Below are 23,107 nucleotides of genomic sequence, written 5' to 3' on the forward strand. Positions count from 1 at the left end.
TCTAGTTTTACATATGTTTTACTGTGCCTATGTGGGTATAGTGTTAATCTGAGAGAATGAAAACCTGAGTGTTTTTTTTTGTTATATATTGAAACTGAAAGAGTAATGGGCAACACTAAATATTATTGATTGTGAAACATGTTCATGTCTGGATGTAACTCCCTAAAGAAATGTAATAAACATAATGTGTTGACTTGCTTGCTTCCTCACTTTCTTCCTTACTTATTATTATATCAGGTTGTTGACAAACCTCTTACCTTATCTTACCCCAATACCACCTTTTTTCATTAAAAAAAAACTCGAAGGCATACACAGGACTTGAGCTAATTACCCCAAGCTCTGAGAATTCCAGGGAAAGACATGTCAAGGCCTGCTGTTCAAGTGTGTCCATTAAAACTACTGCAATACCAGAACCACTATTTAATAGACACTATGAAGGCCTATGAAAGATTTGAGACTTGGCACTGCTCCTGTGAGAAAGTCAACATCTGTGGGCTGACCTGATGCCAGTGCTGATGTCAGAGCTGAAGCTGTGGGGGTGTTTATGCTTCCCTACCTGATATGTCTGTCTTTCTGTTTTGTTTTTTTGTTTTTGTTGAAACTTGCTTGAATGTGAGTGTGGGAATTTGCCATCAGCTTTCTGTGCTCAACCATCAACTCCATGTAATGTATAACTACATGTGATATGTGTAATGTTGTGTAGTTTCCTCTGTGTTTGTACAGCCTGTAGTGTGTTAATTAAGCAGTAAAATGTAAATCAGTATGTTCAATGTATTTCCATTCCATTGATATGTGAGGGCAATAAAGGCTATCCTTTTTGGGCAAAACCAGAAGAAAACCAATTACGGTAATGTTTAAACATTATTATGAGACAAATGTGGTGATATAATATACTATACAGTATAGACCGTATTCATACACACACATACACACACACACAAAATTTGTGTATAAAGCATTCCAATATCATGTACAAGTATTATGTACATTATACATATGTATGTATAATTAGATTTTTGTACAATGGATGGTAGATAATGAATATGTGAAAGTGTATTTCTTCTCAGTTTCTTAGCTTGACCTACATATCGCATTTTTTGCCAGAATGCAAATCTCGTTTGTCGTTTGCCTTGTGTTATAACGACGTTAATAATGGACCAATAGAAATGCTCAAATTACTTGGAATATAATATATTTTTATGTGGATTTCCACTGAAGTTTTCTTTTCTTTTTTATCCTGCATTCCTTAGAAATGGGTAACTGCCAACATTTCAACATAGTGTATATACTATGTATTAGAATACACAGTAGAAGTTTGATATGGTTAAATTCCAAGAAAGTCTCTCTGGACCTCTTCAGCTGCTGTGCTCACCAGTAAGAGGAAATCCCATAAAAAAAATAAAAAAAATTAAGCAAATAATTTATATTTGCACAATCTGCTGAGTGTGAAAAGAAATCACAGATTTAGATTGAGGACAGTTGAAGTGTAATCCCATAAGAGGCCAATTCTGTGATACAAGCATGCCCCCAGGAATACCCCTAAAATTATGTTTTGGGCTATGAAGTTACTGTTGATAATAGTTTTGAAAAGTTGTTAAATAGCCAAATTAACTAAATTAAATAGTAAAACATTCTAAATCCTATTTTCTTTTTCATTATGTATACATTTTATTTGTATACATGCAAATTGTCTTTGAACAAAGTTCTATTACTGAAGTAAATATTATTTATCACACCAGCCAAGACAAGTTTGCTTCTTTAGTTCACAACAGGACATGCTAGACTAACATTGTTAATAAACACTGGACTGGCTGCCTGGCTGGATGTCTGGACTGGCTGCCTCTCAACCCATTCCACATGCATCCAGATCTTCATTTGGCTTGTATAAACAAACTGATTTGGTTTAGAACACAACATGACTGACTTTAGAGGATAACAACTAAAATAAAGGTATCTGCATAGCCAGAACCAGAACTACTTTTAACTTGTTTAATTTGGGTCTGTATTGCATAGTTTTTCATTAGAATTGTGACTTTTAATTGAAGACAAAACTTTTATTTCTTTGATCACTGTATTTGTGTCCCACCTATAAGTATAATTATACTTTATACTTTATACTTATAACTTATAACAGTCTACTTATTGTGCTGCTGGAGATCTTCTGACTGAATGCATCAGCATTTGTTTTATATAGAACCATGATTTTAGGAAGTTTTGAACAGAACCGCAAAACAACTTCCTACCCTGCTGAAAAAATAAAAAATAAAACAGGCTGGTCAGCTCCTGGTCTGGTCAAGCTGGTTAAGCTGGTTCACCAGATTAGCTCTTCATCAGGGTATAATTTTAAGTTTAATTGGATGGTTTAGCTGGTCTACAACCATGGCCAACATGACCACACTGGTCAACCAGTATGAACAGCATTACCACACTACATGACCACATTGGGCCACTAGTTTAACCAGCTTGATCAAGTTGGTCCTAATGACAGACCAGCTAGTCCATCAAACTCAAAAAAACAAAACAAACAAACAAACAAAAAAAGCATATGGCAAAGAAAAAACAAATGGCCAAGAGTTGCTTTATCAGTTTGCTTACCAGCATAAGGTGTGTTTTTGCATAGATGACCAGCCCAATCACTGTGACCATCAAAGACCAGCTTAGACCATCTGAAATCAGCTACCAGCAATAATCGTAATCCAATGCCACAATCTCATGCCATGGAGTAAAGCAGAATGAAATAATTGCACGGCTGCATAACACTACAGTATCTGTTTCAGTTTGTAGTGCAAATACAAAACCTTTATTCTTCACAAACGGGCCTTCTTCAACACACTACTGTGTTAAGGTAAATGATATCAGAAGCATCCTAGCATCAACACCAGTTTCTCAGTGTATGTTTGAATAAAAAGAAGAAAGAAACATATATTGGAAAGCTATGCAAACAAGGCCCAATTAGATATTTGTGTTTTTTAGTCAAATCAGATAATATGTAACCAGAGGTAAATGATGTGCTTTCACTATCAGACTAACTGCAGTTAATAGCAAAAAGCTGTGATTAATAAAGAAAACAGTAATATAACTATGAGGGTTACATATTAGGAAATGAATGTTACGCATGTGTATGTACCCCAGCTTCATATCAGCTTTTAAAACGTCTGTACTAAATGTTGCTTGTCAGCAAATAAGCACATGTATTCTTCTATCTCTTGCCTTTTTTATTATTGTCATAGTCATGGTAAAACAGGCGGTTACACTGTATAATGAAATTTAAGCTAATCCTCTGTTCACACGCAAAAAAAGGAAATTCAAACAAGAATAACAATACAGACATAATAAGTAAACATTACTGTGTAGTATTGTGCAAAGAGCACAGCAGTAAAGTTCTAGAAGTATTGTAGGGAGAGCAGGGGTCATAAAGTACACTGAGCATTATTGCAACATATTATATTGCCAACAGCAGCAATAGATATGTGTGTGTGCGGGTTTAATAAATGGTGTGTGTGTGTGTGTGTGTGTGTGTATTAGCAAGAGTTGTGCCAGTGCACAACACTGATTAGCTAAAATACAGTAAATGAGAGATATTCATATCAAGTGAACCTTCAATAAATCATCTTCCACTTACTCACCCTCTTCTTCATCATTGCAACACCTTCAACTAGTTTTACATATTCAGCTGTACAACATGTTTGATTTGGAAAGCCATACAACAATATAGGTATGTAGGCCGCATTTACAATTTACAAACAATTACAACCTTAACAACAAAAAGTTTAAAGTCAAAAGAGACAGCTACTGTGCATTGAGGTCAATAATCTATTTCTATCATTTCTGAAAACATATGGGCTTTGTATTTTAACAGTAATGACCAAGAACTGTATGAACTATGAGCTATGTACAAACAAATTAATTTTAAATCTTAAAAAAGTACGTAACAACCTCCAACATAAAAATATTTTTGATACACTTTTGCATGTGTCTGACTACATAACTGAATATACTGTATACTGTATATACTGAATATAAGTGTTGCTTTTCAGTTATTTATTGTTTGTTTTCACAAACTTAATTGGAAAATTAATTGTTCAGAAATTGCTCTGTGATAAAACCACTCAAATATCACGTTTCACAGTAATACTTTAGAATGAAACAATGGTTCTATTACTATGCCTTAAAGCTGTTTTTGTCCCAAATAAACAAGTATGCACCTAGTAACAATGTGGGGTTTGTTTGGGAAAGGGGCACATTATCACACAGAAGAATGTCATATGAATTAAGAATAGATTGCTTAATTTCGAACATCACTTTTAGAAAATTCATTATTTTCCTTGGACTCAACCTGGCTTCAGAAAAAAAGCTATAGCGATTGTGCAGACTGTATAACGACTATGGAAAGTATATGTTAATATTCGTTTTTGGTTCGCCCTCTTGTTTGGCACGTTCATGTTTCTGTTGATCATTGCTGTTCATGGTTTGCTGCTTTTGTGCCTCACTTGCCCCCTTTTGTTTATCCTATTGTGTTAATAAATCTGCTTGCTTTGACTCCATCTCTGCGAGTGTTCATCCCCTCTGTGTCTGGCCTAGCACAACATGACAATTTACATATTTCAAACTTCTGGTCGTCTGGCTTTGCCTCTGGTCTCTACTTCATAGATTTGGGTTGCAAATTTGAGAACATGACAGACAATTTTGGGTTAATTTCTATAGAACATAAGGAATGGATTCACAGTGTTCATGTTTTCTCCAGTCAAGGGGAAATGAAGAAAAGCAATACAATTATTACAGATAATTGAGAAAATAGAGACGATCAGTATGAGTATTAAATGTCAGATATTTAAACTGATGATCTTGGAACCTACAGTTGTTTATGGCTCTGAAAGGCATTCCTGACTTGTGTAAATCTACAATCACCTATCTCAGATCAGCACTGACCTACTTGGTCTTTGCCATTGTACTGTGTTGTTGAATCCAGTAGGTGCTGTTGAATGAAATATTTTTATGTACGCACAGAGAAACTATACCAGCTGGAGTCCTTCATGGTCACTTGTATGAAGTTAAAAGGTCTTGGGCTTGGCAAGTAAAAAGACATTTTGGAACAGCAGTGAATTATTAATCTAAAGTGGAAGTATGAATATTGTTGACCCTTAATATTTTTCTATTAAACACTCTTTTGTGTCACTCCTGGTCACCACTATTTACTTTATGATAACATATCCTAGCATAGCTTTTAAATATAAAACAACTACAAACTACAGAAAGTAGCAAATCACAAAAATTGTAGGTAAACAAGGGTTAGCTGGAGCTGGTCTCTCCTTTTCCCAGGGGCAAAAAGGCAACATCTTGATTAAACTCAGAGATCTCATAAGTTCATTCTACATTTTTGAGTGCACAAACATTATCGCCTTAAGGTGCTTAGCTTAAATTAGCTTCTTCTCTGAAAGCAGTTTCACCTGAGGATGCATTCTGAGAATGACAGCCTTTCGCACAGGTATGATATCTGTCTGCAGCACCTGCATTTAACCAGCACAACAAACACATTTCTAGAACTTCGGGATAGAAGATGAATTCACCCAGGCCTAGTCTTTTAATTGATAGCAAAATCATCTAGTTGCAAATAAAGCTCTTTTTTCTTTATTACAATTACTTGAAATGTGCACTAAAAGACATACAGATCATAGAGGTCTTCACTAGAGAATCACGCGTCACAGCTTAGATGCAGAAATGAAACTAAGGTTGTGAAATACCTGCAGGCCACGCCATGCATAAAACAAGAATTAAGAAATAATACACTGTTGTGTAACACCTTCCTAAAAAAACGAAGAAAAAAAAATAATAAAAAAAAATCTGGTTACCAGGGTCATATCAGGGTATTTTGTATGTATGACCCTGGTTATCAGGGTCAACATACAGAACCCTCCATTATGTTTTTGAAAAACCCTCCACAGTTTAAAGTTTTACATCAAACCTATTAGATGTAAAGTACACATTCAGACTTTATTTGAGAGTATTTGCCTACATTTGCAATATAGTTTCATGTTGAAATTACTGCACTTTTTCAAGGCATTCATGAGAAACATAGCAATGGTAGGTACATTAAAGCAGTCTGTTGCAAATCTCTTGCAAGCAATGACTGCTTTAAGTCTACAATTCATAGACAACTATCTTCTCTGGTGATGCTTTGTTTCGGGCCTTGTCTCTTAAATGTTCTCTTTAACATGTAAAAAGCATGCTCAGTTGAGTTTAAATCAGGTGACTGGCAAGAACTTTCCATTATTTTACTTTGAAAAACACCTGTATGTTTATCTTGCTGTAGGACGAAACACCAGCCAATATTTTTTTCTAGTTTTTATGGAAACAAAAAGCAGATAAGATGTTCCTACACAGCTCAGAATTAACTGGGATCCTGCCTTCATCTTTTGCGTCATCAGTGAACATAAGTGCATCAGTACCTGTGGCAGCCATACATGCCTAAGCTATGACACCGTACCACCATGTTTCACAGATGAGGTAAAATGCAATGGAGTGGCCAGTCACATTGCTCTTGCCATCCCTCTGATACAGGCTAATGGTACAGGCTTGGTTTTATCTTCAAAACAATATTTTACAGTTGATTTTGGTTATCCCAAGGGTTAACCAATGATTCTAACGATTTTATTCTTGTTTTTTAGTCTTATAATAACTTTGACTTTCATTGGCACAGTTCTTGTCCTTATGTTTGAGATACAGACTTCAAAGGAGTTGGAAACCTTATGCCTCCATCAGTGAAATGAATCAATGAAACACACCTGAGTAATCATAAACAAAAGTGTTACAATTTCAACATGATGAAACTAAAAAGTGAGTAAGCTGTGGAGAAGAGGAACAAAATATGTCTGTTCTAAATGTTATTGAGGGCACTATAAATTCTATTTGTTGATTGATATTTTTATGTATATGTATTATATGTGGTACAATGTTTGTATTGACAATTCAGCATGTGGTGTGTGCTCAATATATGGTTTCAGTTGGTATGGTAGATATTCTAGTGCCAGGTTAAGATGGTACCATGACCACTTTATGGAGTATAAACACCTGTTTGCTTTGGAGTAGAAACTATACAAATCTGGGCAAAACCTGGTGTCTTCAGACAGAAATGGGACACTGAGACTGAACAAAACGGAATATACTTCTCCTTTCATCTCTAGTCTCCTCACTCTTCTTTCTGGCTCAAGAACCGACTATACAACAGTGTGCAAACATCTGAGCAAATGTGCAAAAATTACATTTACTTCAGTAAAGATCACTAGACCCCACTATTTCCCTAACAAATTAGAGCCGTCAGTCCTTTGCACTGTGTAGCATTATTTTGAATATTTGTGTACAAATCTGGACAGTTATTAATGTCACATTATTTTATTAATTATTTAATTAATGTAGGATGTTAGGAAAAAAAGAGACTCTTCCTTGGAACCCCGGGAGACAGTTTAGATAAGCATTCCAAGGTTTTGTCTGAACTTGTCTGTGTACTTCATATTTCACTTTGCTCACTGATTCCTTATCATACGGAAATTGCTCCATTGCTGCATGGGTGGCAGAGTGGATAGTAGTGGGGGCAGATCTGAAGTGACATGGAAAGTTGTTTACAGCTTATTCCATATCATCCCATCACACCATGAATTTCTATAAAGAATCTTATGCATAAACTATTCTGTGTAGTTTGATATAAAAAGGTCTGATTCCACTATAAATGTGCATGTCTGTGGCAGCTTGTCTGATGACCTTTTCACTCACATCACCAGGATATCAACTGTGTATTTGAACTTTATATTTGTATTGTATTTGAAAACATGCATATAAATTCCTCTGCACACTACTGACAGCAGCCGGAGATGCAAAGCATCAAAGCAGGCACTGCAATTCCAGTAACCTCGTCTACTCACATTGTTCTGATACCCAAGTGATGGTGACTCTGGAGTTGCCAGTCTGCAGTGCAGAAGGCAGATTCCATTTTAGCTTTTGCTTCTGCTCGATCTCTGAACTTCCTGGCATTGACAGAGACATGGGTCACCCCAGAGAATGCCTTTGCCTTTTATCACTTTTCACAAAGGATTGGCAGGGGCAGTGGCACGAGCTTGCTCCTTTCTCTTCTTTTGCTCCTCTTTCTAATCTTGACATTTCCTCTTTTGAAAACCATGTTGTTACTGGTGCCTTCTCCCACTAGACTTCACAATAATGTTCTGAATCGCCCTTCTGGTCCAGTTCATTGATGAACTGGATGTTCTGCACTGTTCTGTTCCTAAGTGGACATCCTGTTGACGCCTTATTTATTCTGCTTGGCGACTTCAACCTTCCATCAGAGAAACTTCAGTCATTATGCCTCCTACCATTGCTGTCATCCTTTGATCTCACGTTCAACCAGTCTCCACCAACACAACAGCAAACCTGTCCCTGCTCTGGATGTGGCTGTGACTCCTACAGACTTCTCTGATCACCTATGTCTCTTCTTCTCACCCCCCCTCTCACAGCCACTATTTCCACAAGTTCTTCCACTCTTTATCACAATCTTCACTCTATTTCCCCCCTGTTTCCCCCTCAACTCTTGCCTCTACTGTTCATATCTAGGTCAGCAAAGTCTGCTTCACCTACCCCATGGCTGACAGCTAAGATTTGACTGACTTCCAGAAAGAAAGACTCTGACTTCCACTCCTATCAGTCTCTTCTCTCAAGGTTTAGAACGGAAGTGTTGCAATAGGACCATTTATCTGCATCTGCTTCTAATTCACCATTTTCTCTTCCCTCCTCAACCGTCCTACTCCCCCACCACCCACTACCCTGTCCACGGACAATTTTGTTGCCTTCCTCAAAAAAAACAGGTTGACAAGCTCCGCCGATCCTTCCCCCCTGCCTCTACCACCCCCCCCCCCCCCCTTTGGACACAGCCCTCCTCCCTCTTCCCTGTCTTGCTTCTCTCCTCTTTACAAAGATGACCTCCTACATCCTACATCCTATAACAATCCCACCACCTGTCCGCTAGACCCTGTTCCAACCACACTATTCCAGGCAATTGCTCCAAACGTCCTTCCTTCTTTCTCCTTTATCATACACAGCTCTTTGTCTTCAGGTCATGTCCCATCCGCCCTCAAGATTGCCAGAGTTGTCCCTATCTTAAAGACACCAAGTCTAGACAGCTTGGACATTGTCAATTACAGACCAATATCTCTTCCCTCTCAAAGATCCAACAACCATCTCTCTTTCTCAGTAAGAACAATCTTCAGGATCCTAAACCCTAACCACTCTGGCTTCAAAACGGCACACTCTACTGAAACTGCTCTCATTGCAGTGACAGAGAACCTCAGTGCAGCTAAATCTGCCAAACTATCATCTGCCCTGATGCTCCTCAACCTCTCTGCAGCTTTTGACACAGTGGACCACAAGATCCTTCTGTCTGTCCTCACCAGCCTTGGAATTACCAGCTCTGCATGGCAAAGGTGTGAATCATACCTGGAGGGGCGCTCATACAAGGTGACATGGCAGATCTCTTCTTGGTCTCTTCTTGGATGGAAGCTCACCACCTCAAACTCAACCCCAGCAAGACAGAGCTGCTGTACATCCTGGGAACTGCTGGACTTCACAATAATCTAGCCATCTCTTTTGAGAACTCACTGTTCACTCCATCTTCAGAAGCACAAAGCCTTGGTGTAGTCATGGATGATCAGTTATTGTTCTCAAATCATGTTGCAAATCTGACTCGGTTATGCAGATTTCTGGAAAAATTCGACCCTTCCTCTCTAGAGAGGCCGCCCAGGTGCTAGTTCAGTCTCTCGTCACTTTAAGACTTGACTACTGCAACTCTTATCTGGCTGGTCTCCCTTGCGCATCATCAAGCCTCAAACTAATCCAGAATGCAGCGGCACAGCTCATCTTCAACGTTTCTAAATTCACCCATGTCGCTTCACTGCTGCGTTCTCTTCACTGACTTCCTGTAGCTGCTGCCCACATCAGATTCAAAACCATGATACTGGCCTACAGAATGAATGTAGCCAAGAATGGACCAGCCCCTCGGTACATGATGGCAATCATCAAAAGCCGACCAATACCAAGAGCCCTTCGCTCGCTCTTTAAAAGCAGACTGAAGACCCACCTCCTTCTAGAGTGCTTGGGCTAGGTGTAATGTTGAGTATTGTGGTCTCCATACTGACTTTTGTGTTTAGTAGTGTCTAAGCTAAGGATTTTTGGATCTATTCTACACAAACTGGTGTTAGCTAAGGGTATTTTTGAATAATCAGTGAAGCACTTTTGTCAGGCTGGATTAGAGTATCTATGCTTTAATGCTATTTGCTTTATCAGGTTCTACCCTATATGGTAAACGACATTTCGGCGCTTTTTAATTGCTGGATTTATAATCAACATTATCGAAACCAGTCAAAATAACGAGTTTCATGTTAATAAATTCTGATTTTTTTATTGGTATACAGAAAATAAAAAAAGTTTATGTAGTATTCCCAATAATATATGTATACCTTATAAATAATTAATTTTTGCTTACAACATTTTAAGCTACACCAGAAAAAATTATCTATTTATAATACATTATAATATGATATAATATATTTTATTTTGGTAGAGGTACTTAGCAAGTGTGGAAAAACCCCTATCAGCAATATAAACTTTAATTTTAATGATATGCTATTTGGAAATTTGAGGAGTATTTTTCTGCTGTTTTGTTATGGGGCACTTGGTGGCCTACATTGTAACAATTGCATTGCATGCTGTAAAGACTAAAGTCAGCAGCAATTCCAGTAGAGGTATAACTCATGTAGAGCACAATGAAATTACACAGTTCTTGTTTATAAGATGATACATGCATACATTTAGTCTCATTAAGTTGCTATTGACTAATTAAAAAGGAAAAAAGTTTGATGCACTGCTATCTAAATATGAGATCAAGCTTAAATAAAAATTAGGATTGAATTTAAGATTTGCTTCAGTTGTAATTAACAAAAACACATGAGTTTCTATTTTGAATCATTCCATGAGCAACTTCACTTGAATGTGATGAGGTAGTCTGGGTAAGCCTGGCAGTCATGGAACACTACAAACATCTGTGGATTCTGCACATTGTCGACTACGCTGTCGTAGCGGTCGTTGAGGTCCTGAGAAGAGCGGGAAGGTGGAATCCTCATATTACTCTGCCCCTGCGTGTAGTAACCCGTTAGGACAAGGGCGACAAACATGAGCTGCGTGCCATCTGCAGCAGGTACTGAGAAGGTAGGCTGGGCAGAGTAGTTGGCGTTCACAGCAAAGTAAGTTCCCAGACCATATCTTGTTGCTGTAAGGCATTAACAAAGAGGAGAAAAGAAAAAATAAAGGGAAATGGCATACACATCAATCAAATTATTGAACAAACTGAACTCTGTCAGTCAGTTGTTACCATTTTGTCCTGCAAATCTACGGTCAAAGTTAGACTTCTGTATGGAAACGCAGGCATCCTCTTTGGTTCCGTGATACAGTACTTTCTCTCCTGCTCCCACCACACCCCCATTCTTATCCTGCAGCTCCTTTTTACGAACTTCATAAGCCCGACGGAGATGTACATTTTGTATACGCTCAATCTGTGGAAACAAAAAGCATTGCCATTCCAAGTTTACTGCCTGCATTTTTCTTCTTCACATTCAGTAATGCATCCGATATCCACAACTACATGGTGTTAACTACACATACAAAAGCACTATCACTGTAATATCGGTCCTGTTTGCTGAGTCACTGACAAACACTAAAGATAGCACACCTTAAGCACTGCTTTCTGGACTGTTTTCTTGAAGTCCGTTTTCACCCTGCTGTACTCGGCAGAGCTGGGGTGCAGAGGGACCAGCTTAAAGGCCTCCCCTGACATGTCGTCCCAGTAAAGAGGAAAAGAGAAATCTGATACACAGAGACATCAAAGAAAAACTCAAGTAAAGAGTATATATATATATATATATATATATATATATATATATATATATTACTTATGACAAATTAATAAGGACTGAAGTATGAGGGCTTTCACCTGAAAGGTTCTCCAGTCGTTTTAGCTTGGCCACCAGGCCTGGAGTGTCCACTAACGTGACCTCCTTTCTTGTCAGATTTACCATCCATCTTCTTCCTTGTGCGTCCAACACCCCTCCGGCAATGTTGTTGTTCTCTAGCTGGTGATGGGCCTCTTTGGGCAGTCTCTCCCAGTTGCCTCGGAATCCCAGAATGCACCAGCTGACGTGGGCAAAAACAATGTCCTGTTCCCTCCCTCGTACCTACAAGAAAGTATATGGTAGAAAAATGTATGTACAGTTGTATTCAGTCTTTCAACAAACTGCTTTCCAACTACTTAGAAAGCAGAGCAAACTAGATGAGTTATTCTGAGGACACAGGTGGGAGTAATTGAAGTCTCACTGGTTAAAAGGTTTCAAATGCCAGGGGGGGTTTCTTTACAATTTTACATCTCACTCTGTTACACCATTCCATACCTGTCTAAGAAGAGCCCCTTGCATCAGTTGTTTGACTTCATTAACCCCAGTAGTCAGGCCTCTTACTACCAAACTATCTGGGATATGCTGGTTAATCTCTATACCCAGAGAGTCTGCATTATTGGTGATATGGTCAATTTCATCTTGACCAAGGTGTCTGTATTCCTCTGCAGAGTATGACTGAGTGGAGCATGCTCTCTCGAACGCCTGACGAAGTTCCTGACAAGCACCTGAGACATTCTCTGCAGTTTGCCCAATGACAAGAAACTCAGCTGTACTCCTCTGTTGGACTGGCAGGGATAGAGAAAGAGAGCTAAGACCTCTGGACAAAGTTAGTGATTGGTTCCCTCTACTGGCAGCTCTGAGAGGTGCAGCAGCAGCTAAAAAATAACAAACAAAAAAAAAAAGAAAGTGTTAGAATTCACTCTTACAGCTGGGGTTATCATTCACTGCATTTTATTGGTGCTACCTTGTATGAAATGGTCTGGAGGGAGTTTCAGTTAAAAGTTCAATTTTAAGTAATTGCTGTAAGCTTTATATTACAGACTCTATTCTCACCTGTCATTTGTGTAAATGTGCCGAAAAGCTGCTGTGCCATTGCTTTAAACTCCAAAAAAACGTTAATTTTCAGGATAACAATACGAATAGATTTGAGGTGTCTGAAGTTAGCGGTTATCGTAGCATCCTTTACTCCTTGGAGAATGGACTGAGCAATGAGGCGTGCATCCAGGCCTCCTTTTCCTGCATGACACAACAGCATTTAGGATTTGTTTATGTTATACTTTCAAGGTTTAAGCTGCTGAGCTTTCACAAGATCACAGATTAGCACTGGTTTATAGCACAATTCAGCTTACAAATGATAAAGTGTCACAACAATAGCTACTCAGCCATAATATACAGTGGGGGAAAAAAGTATTCAGTCAGTCACCAATTGTGCAAGTTCTCCCACTTAAAAAGATGAGAGAGGCCTGTAATTGACATCGTTGGTAGACCTCAACTATGAGAGACAAAATGAGAAAAAAAAATCTGAAAATCACATTGTCTGATTTCTAAAGAATTTATTTGCAAATAATGGTGGAAAATAAGTATTTGGTCACCTACAAACAAGAAAGATTCCTGGCTGTCACAGACCTGTAACAACTTCTTTAAGAGGCTTCTCTGTCCTCCACTCATTACCTGTATTAATGGCACCTGTTTGAGGTGTAATTAACAGTATAAAAGACACTTGCCCACAACCTCAAACAGTCACACTCCAAACTTCATTATGGTGAGGACCAAAGAGCTGTCGAAGGACACCAGAAACAAAATTGTAGACCTGCACCAGGCTGGGAAGACTGAATCTGCAATAGGCAAGCAGCTTGGTGTGAAGAAATCTACTGTGGGAGCAGTAATCAGAAAATGGAAGACCTACAAGACCACTGCTAATCTCCCTCGATCAGGGGCTCCATGCAAGATCTCAGCCCGTGGGGTCAAAATGATCACGCAAAAATCCCAGCACCACACGGGGGGACCTAGTGAATGACCTGCAGAAAGCTGGAACCAACGTTACAAAGGCTACCGTCAGTAACACACTACGCCGCCAGGGACTCAGATCTTGCAGTGCCAGATGTGTTCCCCTGCTTAAGCCAGTACATATCCGGGCACGTCTGAAATTTGCTAGAGAGCATTTGGATGTTCCGGAAGAGTATTGGGAGAATGTCTTATGGTCAAAGTAGAACTGTTTGGTACAAACACAACTTGTTGTGTTTGGAGGAGACTGAATGCTGAGTTACATCCAAAGAACACCATACCAACTGTGAAGCATGGGGGTGGCAACATCATGCTTTGGGGCTGTTTCTCTGCAAAGGGACTAGGACGACTGGTCCGTGTACATAAAAAGAATGAATGGGGCCATGTATTGTGAGATTTTGAGTCGAACCTGGGCATTGAAGATGAAACGTGGCTGGGTCTTTCAGCATGACAATGATCCCAAGCACACTGCCAGGGCAACAAAGGAGTGGCTTTGTAAGAAGCATTTCAAGGTCCTGGAGTGGCCTAGCCAGTCTCCAGATCTCAACCCCATAGAAAACCTTTGGAGGGAGTTGAAAGTCTGTGTTGCCCGCTGACAGCCCCAAAACATCACTGCTCTAGAGGAGATCTGCATGGAGGAATGGGCCAACATACCAGCAACAGTGTGTGCCAACCTTGTGAAGACTTACAGAAAACGTTTGACCTCTGTCATTGCCAACAAAGGATATATAACAAAGTATTGAGATGAACTTTTGTTATTGACCAAATACTTATTTTCCACCATTATTTGCAAATAAATTCTTTAAAAATCAGACAATGTGATTTCCTGATTTTTTTTCTCATTTTGTCTCTCATAGTTGAGGTCTACCTATGATGTCAATTACACGCCTCTTTCATTTTTTTAAGTGGGAAAACTTGCACAATTGATGACTGACTAAATACTTTTTTTCCCTACTGTATATGCTGTACTAATACCAATTCTGTGTTTACTAGTCAGTATATGGGTGTGTGCTATTTGTGTAGGGGATTTAAGGGATTCTGCCAGCACTGTCAAGGGGATCAAAGTGCATAAAGCAAAGTCCATTGCTTTAGTAAAAGAGAACTTCCTCCAGCATAAATTGGCTGATATGGAAATGATATTGACTGATTAATGCATTCAAGTAATGCTATACATGCATGTAATTTACATTTTGTGTTTACATTATGTAACCCTGATTATAGCTGATAATTTGGACTACTGACCAGCACAAATAGCAGGAATGGCCACTGATTGGTAACCATCACGTTCACATTTCGACACAATATCCCGTGCAAGTCCTTTGATAATGTCAGAGTCCTTTTCTCCACACACATGCATGATCACCTTACAGGGAAAGTTTCCGGGTTGGGTGGTCAAGATATCTCCTTTGTTTACATGTGCTAGAGAGCAGGAAGACAGGGTAAAATAGTACTTTTAAAGCAGTAGTGATGTAAAGCAAAGTAGTGATGTGTAACTGCTGTAGTTGTGTTTTAATTTAAACATGTCACAGATGTTATGCGCAATTAAAACATTCTGGGAGAAAAAGTACATTTTAACTTGTTTGACCTTTAATCAGATGAGGTCCTACACGGGTAGCAGTAAGATGAATCAACATGTGGAATTAAATTTTCTGTGTGCTTCTGGTTTTCCTAATAGTATATAAAATTATCACTTATAATTATTATTTTATATCCTACTCAATTGCATAACATTATGTTGCACATTCACTTTTGTACATTACACTTAACTATTCATCTCTACATTGGCCACCAACTCTTAAATTCTTCATTTCTATATGTGCATATTTAGTGCATTTCATTGCTTACATATTTTATATATATCATAGATTAACATAGATATTTTGTTTTATTATGTTATGTTATATTTTATGTTATTTTGACATCTTATTCTTCCATAAGCTTATTCTTCATAATTTATATAATCTTTAAATTTTATCTTATTTTTTCATGTGAGCAGGCAGTTGATATTTCACTAGTTGCTAGTCGTACCGTATAAGATTATGATTATGACTACTTACATGACAAATGAAACATTTATTTGATTTGATTAAATTCAAAAGAAGCTCTTTTCTGCCGTTGATAATTGGAGCCGACATATTATAGTATGGAAGTCCTTGGTATCTTGCAATTTGCAGCCTTTCCATTTTGCAAAAAAACATCAAATGAATTAGAATAAACTCTGAATGTCGTTACTCTCTTACCTCCAGTAAGAGCAGCCTGGACTTCTGGTCCAGCAACAGTCAGGATGTCATTGCACACATCTGATAATTCATAATAAAGAAACATTATCAGGTTCATACAAACCTTTATTGTAATAATCTATAATAGCATAGCTGTATAGCCGCATTGGTGGTTTAATGTCAGGCTGTACCTGTCTGAAAGTCACTAAAGTCTGTGGTGTTTACAACAGCATCAGTTGTCTCATTGCTGATGTCACCAAACACCAGGTGAAGTTGGCATTTGCCCACTGGGATGATGATTTCATCAATTTCAGAAGTTAAAGACTGAAAGACAGCTGTAGCAGCCAGTGGAGACATTAGTTAAGGTGAAATGTGCTTACAGTAATTACACTAAACATCAGAACAAATGCGCTAACCTTGCCCAGTAGGATCCACCATTTGTGCACTCAGCCCTGTGTTGACTGCTTGGAAGATCTAGCAACGGTTCCAAACCCAAAGATAAATTATTAATATATATATATATATATATATATATATATATATATATATATATATATATATATATATACATATACTGATATATTTCTGCATATCCATTTGTACACATATATTATTTATTATTTTACCTCTTCAGAATTGGAGTAGCTAGGCATTATGGCGATGCGTATGGTGCTGACAGATCCAGTGAATCCAGTGTGTCCAAATGTACCAATAACCTCAGTCAGAATTTTTGCAGCCTCTTTGATGGGAACTGACAGTACTGGTCCAGGCCCGATTACTGGCATAGCCACAAAGCCCCAACCCTGCTGCTCGCAAAGTGCCAGAACACGTTCCAAGCCATATCGTATTGCCTGTAGAAAAGCATAACTTTCGCATTAAGAGTTTAATTAGCAGTTGTTCCTAATCATAATCCTCAGAGCCAAGTTTTCCTGACTGATATAAATTATTAACTGTATAACAAGCCTGTCTTTCACCAAATTAGCCACATCATTTAATAGAACAGCATCATAGGTACACAGACACATCATAGATCTTCATGAAAAAAAGACTGGTCTGGTTATTCCGGTGACCTATACATAACATAGTGTGCATGATTTTAGGAATTCCTATAAAGAACACAGTTTGCATGCATGACTTCAGCATCTCCTATATGGCCTCTGTAGCTCACAAATAGTCTCCACAAACTCTGTTCTTTAAACAAAATGCACTTTTTTCTTTTTTATATTTGATTTACCTAATTAAACAGTTTTACCTGGTTTACTCTTCATTTACCTTTTCACTGTTGTCTGTGCTTCCACTCCAGGACAAGCACTCAATAAAGAATACCTTCTTGACCCCCAGTGGAGTCCCATCTACCTCCAGCACATCTCCAGGCGTAAGTCTGCGTTTATTTTTGGCAGTTTCAAAATTGCTCTTTAGCTGCTGTCCTGCTTTGTCCAACAAGCAAATTCCAACTTTGGTGGACTTTAGATTTGTGTTCAACATGGGGGCAACAAGTACATCAGCCTGTTCCAAAGCAGTTTGCAATGTTATTTTGATACTTGTGTAAGGCTGTAGACTATGATTAACAGAACTATCAAAGTTGCTTCTCCAACTTAACCTAGTACAAGAGCTACAATGAATTTAATAGAGTACTTAGATGTAATGATGAAAAAATTATTCATTTTACCTGCTGTACTTCGAGACCTCCAAATACAATTTCAAGTGCCACAAAGGAATCTGCTGGTGTTCCTTGAGGGCTAGACACAGCAGCCTGTAGATGAGGGAGGCTTGTCCATGCTGCAGTTCTGGTTGGTGCTGCTCTACTTTGTGCATTGCTTATGAGTACTATTAGAACCATAAGGGAACTCTGCAGTAATGCCTGGGTTTTTAAACCATCCCCTTGAAAGAACTGCAGAACCCCTGGCCCTTCTACTTTAATTTTTTCCCAGATTAGACATCCAATGGCTGAATCCAGTGTCTTTTTCAGGTCTTTTACTTTACAACGAGGTCCTGAGAGTTTGACACAAGGAGAAGGTAAGTTTGTAGCCTTCAGACTCACATTGACTGGCTTCACAGCTAGTAGTGACAGAAGCTCAGAGAAGTTATTTACCATTTCTGGTAAAGGTAGAAGTAAAGAGTCGCTGTATGTCACATAGTCTTCCTTGTAGTCCTGTATGATTTTTTTCAATCTGCGTACCTCAGTGCTGTAGCCCACCACTTGCACCTTGATCCTGGGATCAACATTAGTTTCTCGTTCATAGATAAGTTGTACATTAGTGCTTCCGTGATTAGCCTGTTGTAAGGCTTGGCTTAAAGATTCTTTTAGAAAGTCTATTCCTTTTGAATCAGCTTCTTCCAGTGACACTGACTCCATGCACAGGTCTCTTTGCACTGCAGTTGCTGCTTCCTGCAGTGCCCCTGTGGACAGACTCAGTAGAACCAGGTCTGAACCTCTGGTCTCAAACAAAACTGGGCAACGAAGACTCTGTTGGAAACGCATCTGGAACTTCTGCATAGCACCACTTGAAGACAAGAATGTTTTGAGGGCATGATGAAGTTGGATCTTTTTCTCCTGGATCTGATTCACCAGCTCTTGAAGCCTTAACCCTGCAGCTTGAACTTGTTCCTCAGGACCTTTAAGAACAAGAGAGTCTGGCCTTTCCTGTGTAATTTTGGTCCCTGAAAATGTAGACTTCATTTCTTGTTCAAACTGCTCTTTCACAAGGGCGTAATTTGTTTTAGACACTGGACACTCTTTACAGGCCTGCTGTTGCAACTTCAAGGCATCTAGAAATTTCTCAATTTCCACATTCTCTCCAACAATCACAGCTAGATTTCCTTCTCTATAGATTCCAAGGTGTTCTGAGGGTAAGAAAGGGTTCTGCTTAAGGATCCTTAGCTTTTCAGGATCCACCTCAAAATGGATGGAATATTGGTACTGCAGCATCACAAACACATCCTCCACATTTGCTTCCCACTTTTGCAGGGCAATGTTATCTTCAGGTTTCATTTCATCCCTTATTACCTCAACTTTCTCAGAGTCAGGGTATAACATGAAGGAGCTGGACAGAGAGGAAAGGCGTTCCTCCAAGTCTGCCCTTGCTTTTTTACTTTCTTTCAGGAATCGCAGAAGGTATGGATCCAATTTAAAAATCTTTTCCAGTGGTTTACAATTTGAGGCAGTCTAAAATAAAAATAATGAAAAACACCATTTGCTTTTATGACAACTAGCAGTTTTTGCAGCTTTCTATACATTTTCTTGTATTTGTCCTTCTCAACCATATAATTTACATTTTATGTTTAATTAAAGTTAAGACACTGTAATAGTTGTGTTCACCCACAGTAGTTTTTAAGACATTAACATTGCCATTTAAGATAACATTATGGTAAGAGGCACAAAACCATTCTGGTTAGGTAAACAAAACCTTTAAAATGCATTCAAATGTGTCTTTGGGATAATAATAATATGGTCATACTAGGGATGCAACAACTATTTGAGCTAGCAAACAAATTTAATAGGTGATTAGTTGGTGACATAAAGTTCCTTCAACAAAAAGAACCAATCAACTGCTGGTTACAGATAAAGTCTTGTCCTTCAAGAAAAGGAGCCAATCAGCTCGCTGGTTCTGAATAAAGTTCTGCCCTTTAACAAAAAGAGCCAGTTAGCTTGCTGGTTAGATGACTAAAAATGACTGTAAAATTAATTTTGGCTGTAAAATAGCAAATAATTTAGCCAATATTATTTTGTTATTCTCTTTTCAGCTCTTCGCTGTAAAAAAAGTACTATTAAGGACTAAAAGTATAATAATGCATTGTGACTCAGGTGTAATGTGGTATGGAGCTGGTGTGTACTGTACAATTCCAGTAATATACCAGTAGCTGTGGTGCCAGTTTTTATCATATTTTACAAGATTTAATAAATGTAACGATATCTGTCAAGTTCTGATTTACTCCCAGAATGTTAAATAAATAGTGCCACTCCTTCACATGCTGTGTAGCCCTAAAGGGGTGTGTTTGCACCAGCAAAGGACTCTAGGAATGAGGAACTACCTACTGTGAATCCTGGTGGTGTGTGTGCTGTATGTTGTTATACATGCATGCATGAGTTTACAAGCATTTTTCCCCACAATGACCATTAATGACACATGTGGTGTGAGTAATGACCTCAGGCTACATCAAGGGTGGTCTTAACTCTAAGAGTCAGTTTGTTGTAGGAATTATTGAAGCCGTCAGTTGTCTCAACTTTAAGAGCTCCTGTTTGGAATTTTCGTCCAAGGTGTTATTTATTCGTGAATGAGGAAATTTATTTTACAATAAAAAACTATTTTTTTTAAAAGGTGTAAACATGGAGGGATTGTAAATAGTTCTAGAAAAGGGTCATTTTAACACTGCTCACCAATATTGAGAAAAATATAACTTAACAGTAAAATACCATAAACATACTATATTAAATTTATATCCTGTATAATAATTGTATATTTTTACAACTGTGGGATACTGGTAATTTTACAGTTAAGTTAACCCTGTAAACTTCACATTCTACAGTCGAATACCATAATTCATTTTACACTAATAAATGGTTTTATTAAATCACAATAGCCTGTCAAAATACAATAAAATATTGGCAACCATAGCAGCTAGTATTTTACTGTGAAGATTGTTGTGAGATACTGCATTTTTATTTTATTTTAAAATCATTGAAGTGAGCATGTCTTTTTTTCTGTGAACATGTAAAGGCATTTCCTTTAAATCAGGCCTATGTTTCATTTAAATCATACCTGCGTTTTAGAGTAAATACTGATGGGGACCTACAGTGCAAATAGTGAAGCAGCTCTTTCTGGTTCTACCACATTCCTTCTTAACCCTTTAACACAGTAAGCTTTATTACACACTAAGGCATATTATTCAGTAACTATCTGACTTCTGACTTCTGTACAACAAACTGGTATGGCTATTCTTTAGTAATAAAGGTTTGCAAAAACACTTTCAGACCGGCGGTTGGCCACAGGCTACCTAAGGAGTTAAATGACGTGGTGTTTACCTGTTTATTCGAGGAGGACTGTGATAAACTGTGATCCTCTTGTATGTCGTTGCAACTTAACGAGATTTGCAGATTTCGTTGACTGGACAGCTGGACAGTATGATCCGTTTTGCTTAAAACCTGTTCCTGGTCTTTAATTTAAAATGGTATCGTATTAACTAAACAATGCAGACCTGATTTTTATTTTCCACTTTAACTGTGGATTATATGTATGCAGAATTAATGATAGATAAATAGAAGCTAATTAAATATAAAACATGTATTAATATACGCACCTGCTTTGTCCTTGAAGGCTAGCTTGTAGATGTTCTCCCTTAATTTCTCCACTTCTCCACATTCTCCCCCTCCAGACCGACGCCTGATCTGAAAGTACTGTCTAATCTTTCTTATGTCTTCCTCTGAGAGGTTACTTGCCTCAAAAAACACTACATACTGGTAGTTTGACATCGTATAACAAATTTGATAGAAGACGTCCTCAAAACAGCAGTGTTTGCTTCTTTACTTGCACGCAGAGGCAAATGCGGACGTAAGCAAAATGCTTTCACTTTCAGTACAGCCCATAAACCAGCACATATCTGGGTCATACAGGTCTAAGCTGTTTTATCAGCAGCTCTAAAATATTTAAATTGCGCTTTTCTGTTTTGGCCACATTATTTCTTGCTTATTACAGGATAAGGTTTAAAAAGTCTCAACAGTTACAGAATGCGTTTAACACCTTTTAACTGTACATCATTTGTCATCTGGGAAAAAAATGACACCGCTCATAAGGCTTGTCGTGCTTGTACCCCGGCGAACGCCGTTTGCAGGTGTACTATAATGTACTTTGTAGACGGTCCCTTAGCTCTCAACTAATGGCGGTCCATAAAATTAAATGTCCTGTCATTTAAGGCATAACTTTCCGACGTACACAAGATCGTAGCTGATTGTCTTGGTTGCCAATAATAAGAATTTATTAATATTAGCACAGATTTACTATTTTACTTTTGCACAGATTGTTTGAAAGCTAAGAAAGAAAGAATTCCGACCAACTTCATAATAATAGTTTAGTTTTAACCGCTAGGTGTGGTGAGTAAATTCCTTTAACACTGTAGTGGTCTAATACCGTATAGTTAATATTATATAGTCAATACTGTATAGTTAATACTTTATACTGTATACGGTTCCTGTAAAAAACAGCTTCATGCTTACTATGGGCCCTATCTACTTGCTTGTGAATATATCTACGGCGATGGGCGTGGTGGTCTCGAATTGAGGTGTGTTCAGGGCCGTTTCTTGCGTGTTGCTTTCTTGGCAATGCAAAACAACCTAGGTAGACGTCAACTGTCAGACGTACATTTACATTTACGGCATTTAGCAGACGCTCTTATCCAGAGCGACTTACAAATTGCTTTGCTATTTACCCAAGAAAAAGCCTTAGCTAGTTAGAATAGACTAATAATACAAAAGATACCTCCAAGCTTAGACATTACTAAACACAATACAATAAGGCGACCATAGAACTATTCGTCCAAGTACTCTCTGAAGAGGTGGGTCTTCAGTCTGCGTTTGAAGACAGCGAGCGACTCGGCCGTTCGGACATCCAGGGGCAGCTCGTTCCACCACTTTGGTGCCAGGACAGAAAAAAGCCTGGACGCTTGTCGTCCGCGGATTTTGAGGGATGGTGGGTCGAGCCGAGCCGTACTTGAAGCTCGAAGGGCTCTTGGTGCAGTAGTTGTTGCAGTAGTCAAGTCTGGAAGTGACGAGAGACTGAACAAGCACCTGGGTGGCCTCTCTAGAGAGGAAGGGTCGAATTCTCCGGATGTTGTACAGAAGAAATCTGCAGGACCGAGTTACGTTTGCAACATGACTTGAGAACGATAACTGATCATCCATCACTA

At 38.4% G+C, this 23,107-nt stretch overlaps 1 protein-coding gene across 1 annotated transcript; it reads right to left on the reverse strand.

Moving 5' to 3' along the window:
* Positions 1-10,485: 10,485 nt before the first annotated feature.
* Positions 10,486-21,728, reverse strand: LOC140562034 (protein mono-ADP-ribosyltransferase PARP14-like). Its single transcript, XM_072687396.1, has 15 exons — positions 21,506-21,728; positions 21,231-21,361; positions 17,877-19,373; positions 17,480-17,713; positions 16,834-17,058; positions 16,624-16,681; positions 16,399-16,542; positions 16,229-16,288; positions 15,231-15,407; positions 13,038-13,220; positions 12,480-12,859; positions 12,026-12,266; positions 11,765-11,898; positions 11,408-11,588; positions 10,486-11,305 (listed from the first exon to the last, which is right to left on the reverse strand). Exons 1-15 carry the CDS (start codon positions 21,675-21,677, stop codon positions 11,019-11,021), a joined length of 4,104 nt encoding a protein of 1,367 aa, XP_072543497.1. The 5' UTR covers positions 21,678-21,728; the 3' UTR covers positions 10,486-11,018.
* Between the last annotated feature and the right edge of the window lie 1,379 nt (positions 21,729-23,107).

This window comes from Salminus brasiliensis, chromosome 9 (assembly GCF_030463535.1).
Source record: "Salminus brasiliensis chromosome 9, fSalBra1.hap2, whole genome shotgun sequence".
NCBI lineage: Eukaryota > Metazoa > Chordata > Actinopteri > Characiformes > Bryconidae > Salminus > Salminus brasiliensis.